The sequence below is a fragment of the Nelumbo lutea genome, chromosome 8 (genome assembly GCF_056320005.1).
Source record: "Nelumbo lutea isolate HS-2025 chromosome 8, American lotus-T2T, whole genome shotgun sequence".
Lineage (NCBI taxonomy): Eukaryota > Viridiplantae > Streptophyta > Magnoliopsida > Proteales > Nelumbonaceae > Nelumbo > Nelumbo lutea.
The window spans coordinates 29,993,104-30,007,500 of NC_142691.1; the positions used below are offsets into that span (position 1 = coordinate 29,993,104).

Consider the following 14,397-nt stretch of genomic DNA (forward strand, 5'->3'; position numbering starts at 1 on the left):
TCAGGTTATGAATCGAATCGGATCGGATCAGAATCTGATCCATTTGCACCCCTAGTGGAAAGTGCACAGTTGGGAGTCGAGGTTCAAGTATCGATACGTATCGGCCGATGCCGATGGCTTAACGGTATGCCCCTCCAGGGTTGTATCAAGTCAAACACTAATTCAGAGGGTGGTCGGGCCTTAAACTGACCCCTCTGAATCAGTTTCAAAAAAAATAAATAAATAAAACTTAAAAAAAAAATACTGATACAGGCTTATACACCCTATCGACGTATCGGCCCATGTCAATATTTAGAACTTGTTTAGAGATGAGGATTTAGAAGTCTACAAAGCAGAAGCATGAATAGCCATTTTTCAGAATAGGAAGATCACCCTTGAAGGACTCAAGCCTGATATTCTAAATAAGTCGCCTATAATCACATACAGAGAGAATACAAGCAAATTAGGAGCATCCTTGTCAATTTTACCATTCATTTTAAGGTGTCTTGCGTACCAAACCGCATTTGACTTCGGTGATGCTTGGGGTAGATGGGGTTGGGGTACGGGCACCACGTGTGATTTGCAATTTCTACCATTAAAACTTAAAAGATATATATTGACACTTCACGATAATTTCCATGAAACCAAAGCCCAAAGGTCGAAGTCTATTCAGTGTTTAGAAGCATGCAAGGAGAAAGTATATCAGGCGACCCACGTGGAAGATCAAGTGGGATTTGTCTCAGGGTCTTCTACTTGGCCATCAGAAATTTTACAGCGTGTTAACTCAGGTAGGTAATAATAGACTGTCGATAATGGCCCAAGTTTGATATTTAGCATTGTAGGCTTTGTAGTGTGTTTTGTTGTTTTTTACAAGTGTTATAATTTGAATGCAGCATCTGTCTCGCTGCTTTTTACTGGACCTGGACGCTTTTGTTTTGTCTTCGAGTTCTTATTGAATTTTCTTTCTCTGCAATAAAAAACAGTTTTGGCCTGTAAAGGCCACAGCCGGAATTCTGACTCAAATAAAAATGAACGATGTACACACATAGAATCAAATAGATGAAAACATAGAAATCTACTTAATAATATATCCATAAAGAACTTACAGACAATGAATTCAAGAAAGTAGCTTTCAGCAAAAACCCACGAGGGTGAAACAAAAAAAAAAAGGAATTTGAGAATTGTCAGAAAAAGTTGAAGTCTTGCTCACACTACATCTCACTACATAGCTCTAATAATAGGAATCCAAAGTTGCTTAGAAGATGCGGTATGGCTTCCCCATGGTACTCTTGAGATACAAGCACCTCACCTGATTCGTCACAGAAACAAGATCGCAGTCAGCTAAAAGACTAGCTTCAGCACATACAATAATTATTTTCTATTCGAGCAGACAATGGTATATAGAAATCACGGTGTAATTGTAAATTGACAAATGAACATGCAGAAATTGAGGTATAAGCTAACTAAATGAAAAATAAGCAGGTAATTTGAATAAACAAGCACCTGACGAATAAACTACCTTAACAAGTTGTTCATAAGAAAGTCATTAGATTGTACTAGTAGATAAAAAGTCACTTTGAAATAGTTGATGAACATTATTATCCTAATTTTCAATGAACAAAATCCTCAACGAGAAATTACTGAAACAACAAAACATAAAAACTTCAAGCACTGTAAGAATTATCTCAGATTAGTTTCCTTGAAAATCCTAATAGCTTTTTGTAGCAAGTTCCACATAAAAAAAGTCAGTGATCAGTGAGGAAGCAAATGAACTCACATTTTGCCAGTTCTTCTTCAACAACGATACAAGGAAGTTGACACTGAGTTGAACATTCTGGAATATCTGCTTCTCCTCCATTGAGCAGTTACCAACAGCAACTCCCATGCAAAGAACCTTCTTCAGTTGGAACTTCACCATGGCCTTGGTTTCGTTAACTTTTGACTCCAGACTTTCTTGATGAGTCACAAGTGTCGGGAACTTCCCTGCATTAGCAAAGGACATGAGACTCGTAACTATGAAAAAACTGTCATAAATCACGTTCCATGCAGTTGACAACTAAGAAAATGCTCCTAGTTATTTAGCCTATTTTTTTTTCTGATCAGTAATTTAACATTTCTTAAAAAATACCACTGAATAGATGGTTCAAATCACACAGATGCTCTCACTAAAAGATGGACCTAGTGATCCAATGAACAGAATAAACACATTATAAACATATAATATGTCAAGGACAAATATGCAATGATTTAGAACGTGTTTTTCTTCTTTTGTTGTCCACTTACTTTAAAATAGCGTATGCTGTTGGCCCCCAACAGCCAAAGTTATCCCCAATCCACCTACTCACATTGCATGTTTCAGCACAATGTAGAGACAATACCAGGAGTAGTCCCAATAATAGCCAGTAGTCCATGACATGGCAACAAACACTACAGCAGGGGCAATTGGGTAATTATACAAAATTACAAAGTAGGTATAATTACCAAGGCTTATCTGATTCCCATCCCTACGTTGATCTTAGACATGAAGGCATCAAAAAGCTGATTGTAGAGGATCTGCAATCCTGATCAGGTTTCAAGTCACCTTTTAGATGCACATGTAGGTGTTTAGTCGCATCCACAAAACCAAATAGGTTCAATGAACAATGGACCAACATCAATATGCTATAGGTGAGCTTACTGACCAATCACATATGATGGAGCCAATAAGACTTGTACATGATTGGCTAATTAGCCACCAACCCAAAAGATCATCAATCACAAAGGAAACTTTCTTTGGAAATCTTACTTGGGAGAGGGGGAATATCAAATCTATGGTACAGCTATTAAGTAGTGAATAGACAAGGAAAACACAAACTAGTTACTTAAAATGTAGCATATAAAGGAACCTACAAAAGCCACTACAGGAATCCAATTCTGCTTCTCATGCTTTTTTCTTTTTTAATTTATACCTTTAGAAATAATCCCTATTGGATCAAAAAAGACAAACACCAATCAAATAATTTCAATGTTCATTGTGCGGCTACTACTATTAATAGCCTTACCAATAATAATGATCCATGAAAAAACTGTACTTGCCTGCCTTGTTGAGGCCAGGGCCAAGAAGACGAGGGATCTGCTTAATGATGGCTTCTGATGCAAGAAAAGCATGGTATTTCTTTGCAAGCTTCTTGACCAATTTCTTGTTTTTGTTTAGTTTCTTCAGCCCCTCCACATCCATATATTCTAAACCTATTTTCTCTGCCTACAGTGCAAATAAAAAAAATCATTCACAATAAATGCACAACACCATAAAATTATACCAACTTAAATATACTTGTTTGCCTTAAACAAAATGCATACTAATAATGAGACCTTTAAAAGCTCATAAACTATCACAAGTGAATCAAATTTCTTCCAATGATACTCAGGCACAAATACCAACACAGGCATTGATACATAAAAGGGGATATACCAGATAATAATAAAAGCATGGAAATTCCGTTTGATGTTTTATATCATGCTTTTTAAACTAGTTTTTAGAGCAAAGTGTTATTTTTTCATATTTATATTTTTTATTTTTCAAATTTAATTATAACTTAAAAAGTTCAAAAACATACCATTCCATAAATTTTGAAGGTGTTAATTTCATAAGGTACAACAGTATCCATGCAATATCCAGCTTTGCGTCAAGTAGGCTTATGCCACATCCAATACCATACAGTAGGAATGTACAAGTATTCAGATCTTATATAATTCTCCCAGAATTTAAATTATAAAGGGGAGTATATCATACAAAGAAGCATGCAGAATTGTCAACAAGAGAAAGAATCTCAATAAGGTAATACCGTTTCCTGGTAATGTGAACCAAAAAATAGCATATTACACAACTAAGAGAAGCCATAGATTAAGTGCATTGCTGAAACTTTATCTTTGAGTTATTCTTGTTGCCTATTTCCCTCACATAAGCCATAAAAATAGTACGTGCATGTCATACACCATAGGTCCATCTAACAAATTATTTAATTATACATAACAGTTTTTCAAGGCATGTCAATATCCAAGCAAAACACAAGAAAATACCCATGAAATAAAATATTCAAATAACCCTTAATTCTTAAGCTTTTTTGTTCAGAACTCTATCAGACAAGGAAATAAAAAAACAAAAAAAAGATCATGAGCAGTCTTCACTTTGCCCAACTTACAAATTTTTATTTGCTTTCTGGTTTTATTTTCCAAAACCCCCCCACCAATGAAACAGTATCCTCCCCCTTGTATTTTCTCGGATTTCCCAACCTGTCACTTTTCCTAATTGTACAAACAGACAAAACTATTATGAGGTGGGGAATATGAAAATTCACTACTGAATATCAGACTTCTCTGGAGATCCTTAGATCCACAGTATTGGGTGGGCATGCAATGCAAGCATAGAAACCAAAGTAATGGCATAAATACTGGCACTTCACAAATTATAAATTATAAAGGATAAAAATGATACAAGAATATCTTCAAACTATCCGACTAGAAATGAGTCAAGCTGAAGAAAATTCAATTAAATTCAATTAAATAACCATTACAATGGAAGTTTGTCCAAGCAGAGAAAAATCACCTCTTCAACATGCTGTGCATCACCAAGCATGCAAATTTTCATCTTAGGACGAGGAATATGTGGTAACTTGACAGAACCACTAAAACGCTTGTCCTTCTGAGGATCATAATTCTTCAGGCCAATTTGGAGTTCAATGGTCTCAACAAAGTTACGCTTCTTCTCCTTGGAATCTGACATGATGCCAGAGATGGCTTCTCTCAATGCATCACTCTGAAGCTTACTATAGAAGTTCAAAAAATAAAAATGCAACAAAGTTAGGCAATAGATATGTCTAACAGAACACCAAAATTCACCCATACTATATAAACAGAGGGAACAGCAATTGAATGGATTTCCTAGGATCTATATCAGCTTCACATAAATACAACAGTAGTAGACCTACTAACCATGGAAATGAATTGTATAACATTGATAATACACCATATTTCCCACTTAGGCTCAGCTTGGAAGGAGTACAAATACAAACATGTAGAGTGCAAAACCTTGTATTTTACATTATTCTCTATGTATTTGTACTGTATATATTTGTGTTTGTACTCTTTCCAAACTGAGCCTTAGTAAAACAACCAGACTTAGTTGTAAACCTCTGAAAGATAAGGAGCAAAACTGTAAAGAGAATAGACCAGAAAACAAACAACCTACATTAAATCATGCTAGTAGTCTAAGAACCTAACACAATGTCTGGAAGTAGCTGACTGAGTCATGTAATCTATACATTCTACATGGTTCGATCAGTATGACTGTCAAAACCCCATGAGTTGCTGTTGTTAAGAAGAACTATGCAAGGCAAATAAGTAAGGGGAAATAGAACAAAAAAATAAGAATTCAGCATTGGTTTTAAAAACACGGGCCAGAATCTCTCTAGATGTTAGAGCATAAAAAACTCGAGATTTTTTTATAACAGAAAAAAATGGCACCAATAAATTGAAACACTAAATGTTAACCCAAATATAAACAGAATTTCTAATTCACACAGAGAACTAACTACTCCCGGTTGAAAACTAAAAAAATATCTCTTTCACATTTAGATTTTACGTTGAAAAATAGCAAATAGGTAAAATAGAATCAGGAAAAAAAGAGAAATCCTTAAAACAATTACATCTCAAAGAATGAAACAACAAGCTTCATGATTTTGAGAGGATACAAGGTATCATATGTTCCCAGAGGATAACAATGCTACTTTTCATCTAATTGCTACAGCCTCAATATCGGTCTGGCTTGGAGCCCTTGTTTCCTGGGATTCACTAGCTCTGGCTTTTCATACGAAACTAAATTTCCAGATTTTGGGCATGAGTTAACAAGCTTGAACAACCTTTGCTTTGATTCTCAATGTCAACGACAATAACATTATCGAATAAAAAAAATCAAATGAATTCTCTTAGCAAATAACATCTATTATCAAATGAAAGAAGCAGAATACCTCATGGTTACTATTTACACTCCCTAGATTCTTGTAGAAAAGACTCTTCCGACCTGAAAATCAAGTAAAGCTAGCAATCAATAACATCAAAGGCTCCCAAAGCAAATACAGATCCGATTCTCTGACCAGAAACCAAAAAACAAGCAATCTTCTAAACAAGAAAAAAAAAAAAAAAAACATATATCTTGAAAGAGCAGTTCAGTAATGGAGGAATCGCACTCACCCTAAAACTAAGCGGCGAAATTGAAAACCTAAAACTAGGGTTTGTTACTGGCCAAGCTTTATAGCAAGAGCAGGAAGTCAGGAACTGTTTACTCATCTCTCGCTACCTCTGGGAGACCGGAGTCTATAAACCCTACCACGTGCTAATCACACGAGTTCTTAAACCGATGGCTTACGGTTCGAGTCACACCGTTTATATTGCTGGTCCGGTTCATTCCGGTCTAAGCAAGAAAATATGAGGGGTCGTCATCCTCAACCACTTCACAAGTTATACAAGCCATGGTTTAGATACACACGGAAATAATTTTTTTTTTGTTTTTTTTTTTCAAAATTTGGTTTTGGGGGAATTAATTCGGGACCCAAAAGATACGATATGATACGTCCGATATGGTGCATATTGTATTGATTTTTTTGAACCTTGATACAAGCCGGAGCAATTGGACTTAATGGGCTTTGATCAAAACAAATTATTAAAATTAGGGGTGGCAAATGGGTGGATTGGGTTGGGTTGGGTAAGGGTTAAATACCAATTCACCCATATTGAGTATCGACCCACCTACCCACCATGACCCATCATCAATCTTTGTTAAAAGGTCATAACCCACCCTAACCCTTGACCCACTTGATTCATCCATATTGACCCTTAACCACCCTCTCCCATATTGACCCACCTACCCTCACCTATAAATACAAAAATGGGTCGAGATGGCCCGTATGCCTAAAATAATAAATTTTAAGAGGAATATCTCTCTCAAGGTTGTCACGTGGTAGAAACGGGTCAGGTTGACCTGTATACCAAAAATAACAAAATTTTGAGAGGAACATCTCTCAAGACTACCACGTGGCAGAAATGGGACAGGGCGAACCCATATACTCGAAAATAACAATTTTTGAGAGAATAATCTCTCTCAAGGATGCCACATGAAAGAATCAGGTCGGGTTGACACATATACCCAGAAAAAAAAAAAAAAAAAAAAAAAAACATTTTGAGAAAATCATCTCTCTTAAAACTACCAAGTAAGAGAAATGAGTTGGGTTGACCTGTATATCCGAAAAAATATTTTTGAGAGAATCATCTCTCTCAAGACTACCACGTGACAAAAAACGGGCCAGGTCAACTCATATACCCAAAAATGCAAAAATTGTAGATAAATGCAAAAAATACCAAAAAATGCAAAAAAAATCTAGAAATTTGCAAAAATATGCAGAACTTTTGCAAAAACAATCAGAAAAAATGAAAAAAAATACTAGAAAATTGTAGGAAATGCATGAAAACACTAGAAAAAGCATAAATTATGCAAAAAAAAGCACAAAAAAATTGTGAAAAATGCATAAATTACCAGAAAAGTACAAAAAATGCAAAAAATGATACAAAATGCAGAAATCACAGAAAATGCAAAAAAAAATGCTAACTTTTATAAAGTACTTTTATGAAAGTACTTCCATAAAAGTGTTTTCATAAAATTACTTTTGTAAAAATGCTTTATGCTTACATAAAATTACTTTTATGCTTTCATAAAGTGCTTTCATGTAAAAATACTTTCACAAATATGCTTTTATGCTTTCGTAAAAGTATTTTCGTAAAGTGCTTTTGTAAAGGCACTTTCATAAAAGTGCTTTTCACTTTTATAAAAGTACTTCTATAATATTGCTTTCATGTAAAAGTACTTTTATAAAAGTGTGTTCGTGTAAAAGTATTTTTGAAAAGTGCTTTCGTGTAAAAGTACTTTTGTAAAATTGCTTTTGTAAAAGTGTTTTCGTGTAAATTTGCATTTGAACATGAAAGTTAATAAAATCAATTTTACTTCATTTGTAATCATAAAATGAAATGTGACATGGTGGTTTGGATTTGTAATGAGGTGTGTGTGCGCTAAGAGATTTGAGTTTGAGTCACCTTAATATTTGTAATTTTGAGATTTGGCAAGTATAGATCCAACCCATCCTAACTCGTGCGACTCAACCCACCATGATCATTTTCCACTGACCTTAATGGGTTACTCGACTCATATTGATTCACCAATAGAATGAGTGGGTCAAATGGGTTGGGTCAAGATTGCCAGCCCTAATTAAAAAGTATTGCAAACAAATCAAATCAGAATTCAAATAGGGTCCTACAAATCTAGGATATCTGAAGTTGATTCCAATTTTGTCAATTAACAACTGGCTCACAGCTCTACAACAATGGTGCCTTCTTGGTGGATTGGCCAACAAGATCACATCAATGCCTCACATGTACATCTTAGCATGCATTGGAAACATTTCCGTACTTGTCATTAGGAGATGTTTTCAATACATAGTTAGGATGTACTGTGGGGTGCCACCTATAGGGTGCGGATGTGAACTCGTGGCCAACATGTCAAGGAAAATCCTTCTCTAATCCGTATATAAGGTAAATGGTCAAGGAGCTTGAGTGGCATTGAAGAGGGTTTGGGAGTTTGGTAAAAACCCCTCCTCACTTTAATTGTTAAGGAGCTTGAGTGGCATTTCTTCTACATGAACAATGTACAACACTTTTCTATTCTATATTTATTTCAATGTAAAAGTCTCATAAGAAAAGAAATTATCTTCATTACTCTATGTTTTTGAAGAAACAAATCTTCATTATTCTATGACGATCAATAAAATCCAATTAAGGTTCATAAAATTTCATGGGAGAAAGAAAAAAAGGTGTTTTCAAGGTTGAGTGTCCAAAATCATAATCATCATAAAGAGAAAGTAAATTGACCAGAAATTGTTGAGAGTAGACAGAGAACCATGTTGGATTTGGGATGTAGTCATTTGCTAATAGAGGTGATCACAGGAATCAAATTGGGGATATTGAACTACAAGGGGAGCTGAATTTGTAGGGGATTGCAGTGCTTCCTGAAGAAAACAAGTTTAGAGGAGGAGGTGTGGTCGATGGAATGAGTATTTTCTTGATTTGTTAGTACTAAAGAAGGCGATGCAAACGCTACAACAGATCTAAAGAGACTGTCTGGGATATGTCTACTTGGAATGAATGCAACTTGGTAAGAGGAAATGAATCTCTATAGGAGAGGCCTTAGCTTGTTGGTTATGATATTTGCCATAATTTTGTATGTTATATTAGCTAAACAACCTGATTGAGAAAAAATTATTAGCCACCTTAGCTTTCTCTTTCTTCAGGATGAGCATAATATGAGTGACATTTACAAAAGCGATGAACAAGAGATTTAAAAGAAAGCTTCAAATGAAAGTACAGACCTCCTCACCCGCAACATTCCAACAAAGCTCCAATCTCCATTGGCATCTCTTAGCAAATGAATACCATTCTATAGTCTACCATTTGTCGTAAAAATATGAAAGTAATGGCTAATTCTATCTCTATGAGTCAGCCCCATGCATTTGGAGCATTATCTTTAATAGAGTTCTTCTCTATCATACCACTCAAGCTATGCTCTAAGCTTACTTTCTTCTACAATAGTAGAATCATTCATGAAATTACATTGGATCTCCTCAATGCACTTCATTAATTCTTTTATTTTTGTAGTGAATTGAAACTTTGATTAAAATCATGCCCATAATTCATTTTTTACCACTAGTGCACGTCAAGAAATTTGCTATTATTAGCATTCGAAACTCTTTAAAGAGCATCAATATGGTCATGACGACTCATGACATGTTGTCTAGATAGCCTCAAATCTCTTGATTAGTTGATACCTCCTTTGAAAATTAATCAAATTACACAAGAACGAGTTATAGTCACTGCCTATGACATGAATATGTTTTACTATTGCCTAAATGAACTAGTTCAACTGAGATGGTTGGACCAAGATTCTATCTAATCTTTCCCTTACCAATAGGTGGATCAAAGACCTATTTGTCCAAGTAAGACCTTGGGAAACCAAATTGATTAGCTACAATCATTAATTAATAAAGTTGTTGAATTCTCTCGTTTAGCTTTTGGAATAGTAGAGCTAGAGTGGTAGCACCCACCAAAATTTTCCTTACTATTGACAATAGCATCTAAATCTCAAATCAATTCCCAAGTAATAGAGCTAGAGTAGTACTATTGTATCCTAACTCACAAATGGTATCTATTTCTTTGTGGAAAACTATAGGCACATAAAAAATCCCATTCCCCTTTACCAGTAGAGTCAACAATGAGATTTGGCCCATCACTTAGAATTTGCAAGTTAACATTGTGTTCCTAGAACAACCACAAACTTCTAGATAAACTTGTCACCGTTATACAATGATACATATTCCAACCAAGAGAGTTTAGAATTTGCCTTGATTTATAGTCAACAACTTTGGTTTTGTACATGTGACATGTGAGGAGCTTTGAAAGGTACCAAATTGCTTAGGGCCCCCAATCCCTCGCAATTCCAAGATAGGATCTTTGTGACTGCCTAACGGTGGGTACATGCTTAGAGTGCTTGTCCTCCATCTATGAGTTTAAAGAAAAGGAGATTGAATGCACAATAGAGATGTTCTAGCCAACATTTTCAAATTATGATCAACTGAGCATGTCACCATTAAAGAGTCTTAAGACTTCTAAATTTTGGCAGTGGGTTCATCAATATCCAATGTAGTCCCTTGCTGTTTCTTATTAGTCACAATGTTGGTCCAATAATGAGAATGCCAATATTTTTGTTTTTTATTTTTTTTCTTGCCCATTTCAAAGGAAGGCATTCTAGACACACAATCATGAACATATCAAGGGCCATTAAGATATCTATAATATATATCCATTATTGAAAGAGCTACTCTATGGTGTAGAAACATGTTTTTCAATGCTCATACTAAGATATCTATAATATTATAGTGCTACAAAGTTTGTGAAATGGGGCTGTTAATGTTGCATATTGAGATTACTTACAAGCTTAGGCTGTAAATTTTGAGAACATGAGATGTAATGCTGAACAAGGTTTAAAGTAATGAAAATGCAATGTGTATAGGAAAAGCAATTTTAAGGGATTTATTGTTGTGAGCGTCAGAAAACAGCTCACTTGGGCTGGAAATGGAGTCGCCACCCATCAAATTAGGAAATGAAAGTGATGGGACCTCCGAGAATGGTATCAAAATCATTTTGGTTCAATAGTGACTCCAATAGCTCGAGACACTGGCTAACCAGTCCGAGTAAGACTTGGATGGGGGAGGGAAAGGATTAGGCATCCCTCTTTCGAGTCCAATAGGTGGGGCCCACATGACATCTCAAATAAGCATGATCACAAAATATGTAATTAATTGAGAAAAATATTAAGTAAATAACAAGAACAAGCCCACATAAAAGAAACCCTCTAATATTTTATCAATTTATTATGGATAGCAATAGGAAAAAGAAGCAATTTAAGAAATAAACAAATATATCCTAAACTACTAACATGGTTTCACAAAAAAATAACTAGCTATTTTAAATATTTTAGGGAAGACAATAAACTTAAAAATTTCAGGAGAAATTAGAGAAAACAAAAATGAATATAGATCCTACTCTAAAATGAACGATGAAGAACAGAGCACAACATGGCTATCTAAAACTTATAAAAGAAGTTAAAAGACTAGTAAATATGGGTTGGTACCGAGAGGTACAAGAGCTGAACCAGCCTAGTCTCTTCCCTCCCAACTTCAGATGCGGGAAAACAATGGTTAAACGAGATAAACAAATAAGCGATAAACACAGAGAAAGCAGAGAGGGCCTTACCTAAGTAGGATGTGGCCTGAGACCGATTGTTGTAACCAAGATTTACGCCAGAAATTGATTGGAGATGCGACGTTTGTTGTTGTGTGGGTGCTCGCCGCCGCTCTGCTTCTTGTCTCATAGTTAGGGACAATGAACAATATTTTCAATCGGGCTCTTTTTGATGGGGAAAGGAAAGAGAAAAGGATGATCGAAAGAAGATGATAGAGAGAGTGATGGGGGAATTGGGAGAGCAAAATAAATGATGGAGATTGGAGCAAGTTCAGCCACTCTGGTTAGCTTCAAACGTTGAACATCAGTGGTGGAATGAAAATTCAATGAAGAAGAAGAAGAAGAAGAAGAAGGATGATAGGTGGAGAGAGAAATAGAGAGAGATATGAGAACTAACCGCCGCTATCGAGAGGAAGATGCCGATGAACAGTGTAATGGGGATTCAAAAATAAAATAAGAAGAAGAAGAAGAAGAAGAAGAGGAGGAGGAAGAAGAAGAAAGAAGGGGAGAGAGAGAGAGAGAGAGAGAGAGAGAGAGAGAGAGAGAGGGGGGGGAAGAAGTAGCTGAGGAGGGGTGTCGTCGCCACCTCTGCTTCTAGGTTCGAATGGGGAAGAAGAGGAATAGTTGATTTTCTTTAATTGAAAACTTAGGTCTTTATTTATATTATGCCTAAGGGGCAGTTTTGTAAATTTAGGGAAATTCAAGAGGTATTTTGGTAATTTTCAAAAAATTGGATCAAACCGGGTCTTAAGAGGTCAGAACGGGTTTTTGGTTCAATGGTGGGGATTTTTGGGTCAGAAAACGGAGGGTTGAGATGGGTTTGAGTGTAGAGAAGGGTTTTGTGCATGCGGGCCAATAAGATTGCCCAAAATGAAATCTTTTTAGATGAAAGGAAGGGTATTTTTGGCTAAAACTTTACAAGGTAGGGTTTTCAGACATTTCGAGTTGATTAGTGGGGTCAGATTGGCCCAACTGGGCCCAGATTGGGAAGATGTGGAAAGGGTTCGATTCGGTTAATCTAGGGCCTCAAAACAAAATCTTTGTATGATCGAGGGGCAAACAAGGTCTATTTTGGACGAAATTTCATGAGGTAGGATTTTTGGGTAGTCTAAGGTGACTTGTAAGGTTAGATTGAGCCAAATGGGCCTGGGTTGGGTAGATTTTTAATCAAGTCAATCTAGGACCTTAAAATAAAATCTTAGTGCGATGGAGGTATTTTGGGATGAAATTTCATAGGGTGGGGTTTTTAGACATTATGAGTTGATTGGTGGGGTCATATTGGCCCAAATGGGCCCGGATTGGTCAGATTTGGAAAGGGTTTGATTTGGTTAATCTAGGGCATCGAAATAGAATCTTTATGTGATCGAGGGGTAAACAAGGTCTGTTTTGGATGAAAATTCATAAGGTAGGGTTTTTTAGGTAGTATGAGGTGATTGGTGAGGTTAGATTGAGCCAAATAGACCTGGACCAGGCAGATTTGTAATCTAATCAATTTGAAACCTTGAAATGGAATCTTATGCGATTAAAGGGTAAAAAGAGGTATTTTGTGCTGAGATTTCATAGGTGGGCATTTTGGGGTGTCCGGGATCAGATGATGAGGTATGATCAGTCTTAGAGGGTTAAGATCATAGGAATTTAGGTCAATGAGATGTTTTAGAACATAATCTTGGTTTAAAATAAGGGAAAGTGAGAGAATCTAGGGGTAAAATTTTATGAGCAGGTGTTATGGTATGTTTGGAGTCTAAAGGTGTGGCCTGATCGGTTCAGATGTGTTAAGATCAAGGTAATATGGGTTTTGAGCGTTTAGGCTAATGAGAGAGGTCAAAATGGAATCTTTGTTTGATGATGGGGTAAATGGGGGAATTTGAGTTGAAATTTTATGGATAGGTGTTTTGTGAGGTCTTGGGTCTGATGGTTGTGTCTAATCTAATGGTTGAGGTGTAAGTGGGGGTTGATCGGGGCTATCAGATAGGTATTAAGTAAGTTTAATGGTGGATTTGAGGGCTTTGAGGCTAAAAGTTGGGCTTTCTGGGTTTTTGGGTGTTTCGGAGAGGTTGGAAGGGTCTGATAGGGTGTTTGGGGAAATTGAAGGTTCATGTGGCAAACCGAGCAAAAATCAAGTGCTGATAATTACGATATGCCTTGGATACACGTGTATAAAAAAAAATAAAAATACACATGGAAACACTATAGATACTTCAATAAATCACAAAATACATCAATAATACTAAATATAAGGCCTCAACAAGATATAGATGCATAAAAATCACTTATTCTAATGGGATTTATGAAGAAAAACATCGCAATCAACATACAGGAACACATTTAAATGGTACATTCAAATTTATCCAAGTATCTAATTATGAATGAAAGTGATAATTCTTTTGGTATTCAAATAGTTAGTTTTTATTTATTTTTATTTAAAAAGTAAATGAAATTTCAAAAATTAAAATTTTGACATAAAAATTGTATGTTATATCAATTTTTGCTTCTGAATTAAAAATAAATCATGAAATTGTATCATAATATCATATAGAATAT

General features: G+C 35.6%; 1 protein-coding gene across 1 annotated transcript; it reads right to left on the minus strand.

The window, feature by feature from the left end:
* Window positions 1-1,035: 1,035 nt before the first annotated feature.
* LOC148843654 (large ribosomal subunit protein uL1) lies at window positions 1,036-6,372 on the minus strand. The gene is made up of 6 exons (XM_088958265.1): window positions 6,208-6,372; window positions 5,985-6,037; window positions 4,565-4,784; window positions 3,055-3,220; window positions 1,757-1,962; window positions 1,036-1,288 (listed from the first exon to the last, which is right to left on the minus strand). Exons 2-6 carry the CDS (start codon window positions 5,987-5,989, stop codon window positions 1,235-1,237), a joined length of 651 nt encoding a protein of 216 aa, XP_088814391.1. The 5' UTR covers window positions 5,990-6,037; window positions 6,208-6,372; the 3' UTR covers window positions 1,036-1,234.
* Window positions 6,373-14,397: the final 8,025 nt, after the last annotated feature.

What these genes read in the sequence shown, in the direction of transcription:
- LOC148843654 (XM_088958265.1), bottom strand. An exon ending in ATGCACAGCATGTTGAAGAG is followed by an intron (nt 3,221 to 4,564) that starts GTGATTTTTCTC and finishes TTTGCACTGTAG; the next exon opens with GCAGAGAAAATAGGTTTAGA. An exon ending in TGAAGAAGAACTGGCAAAAT is followed by an intron (nt 1,289 to 1,756) that starts GTGAGTTCATTT and finishes GTGACGAATCAG; the next exon opens with GTGAGGTGCTTGTATCTCAA.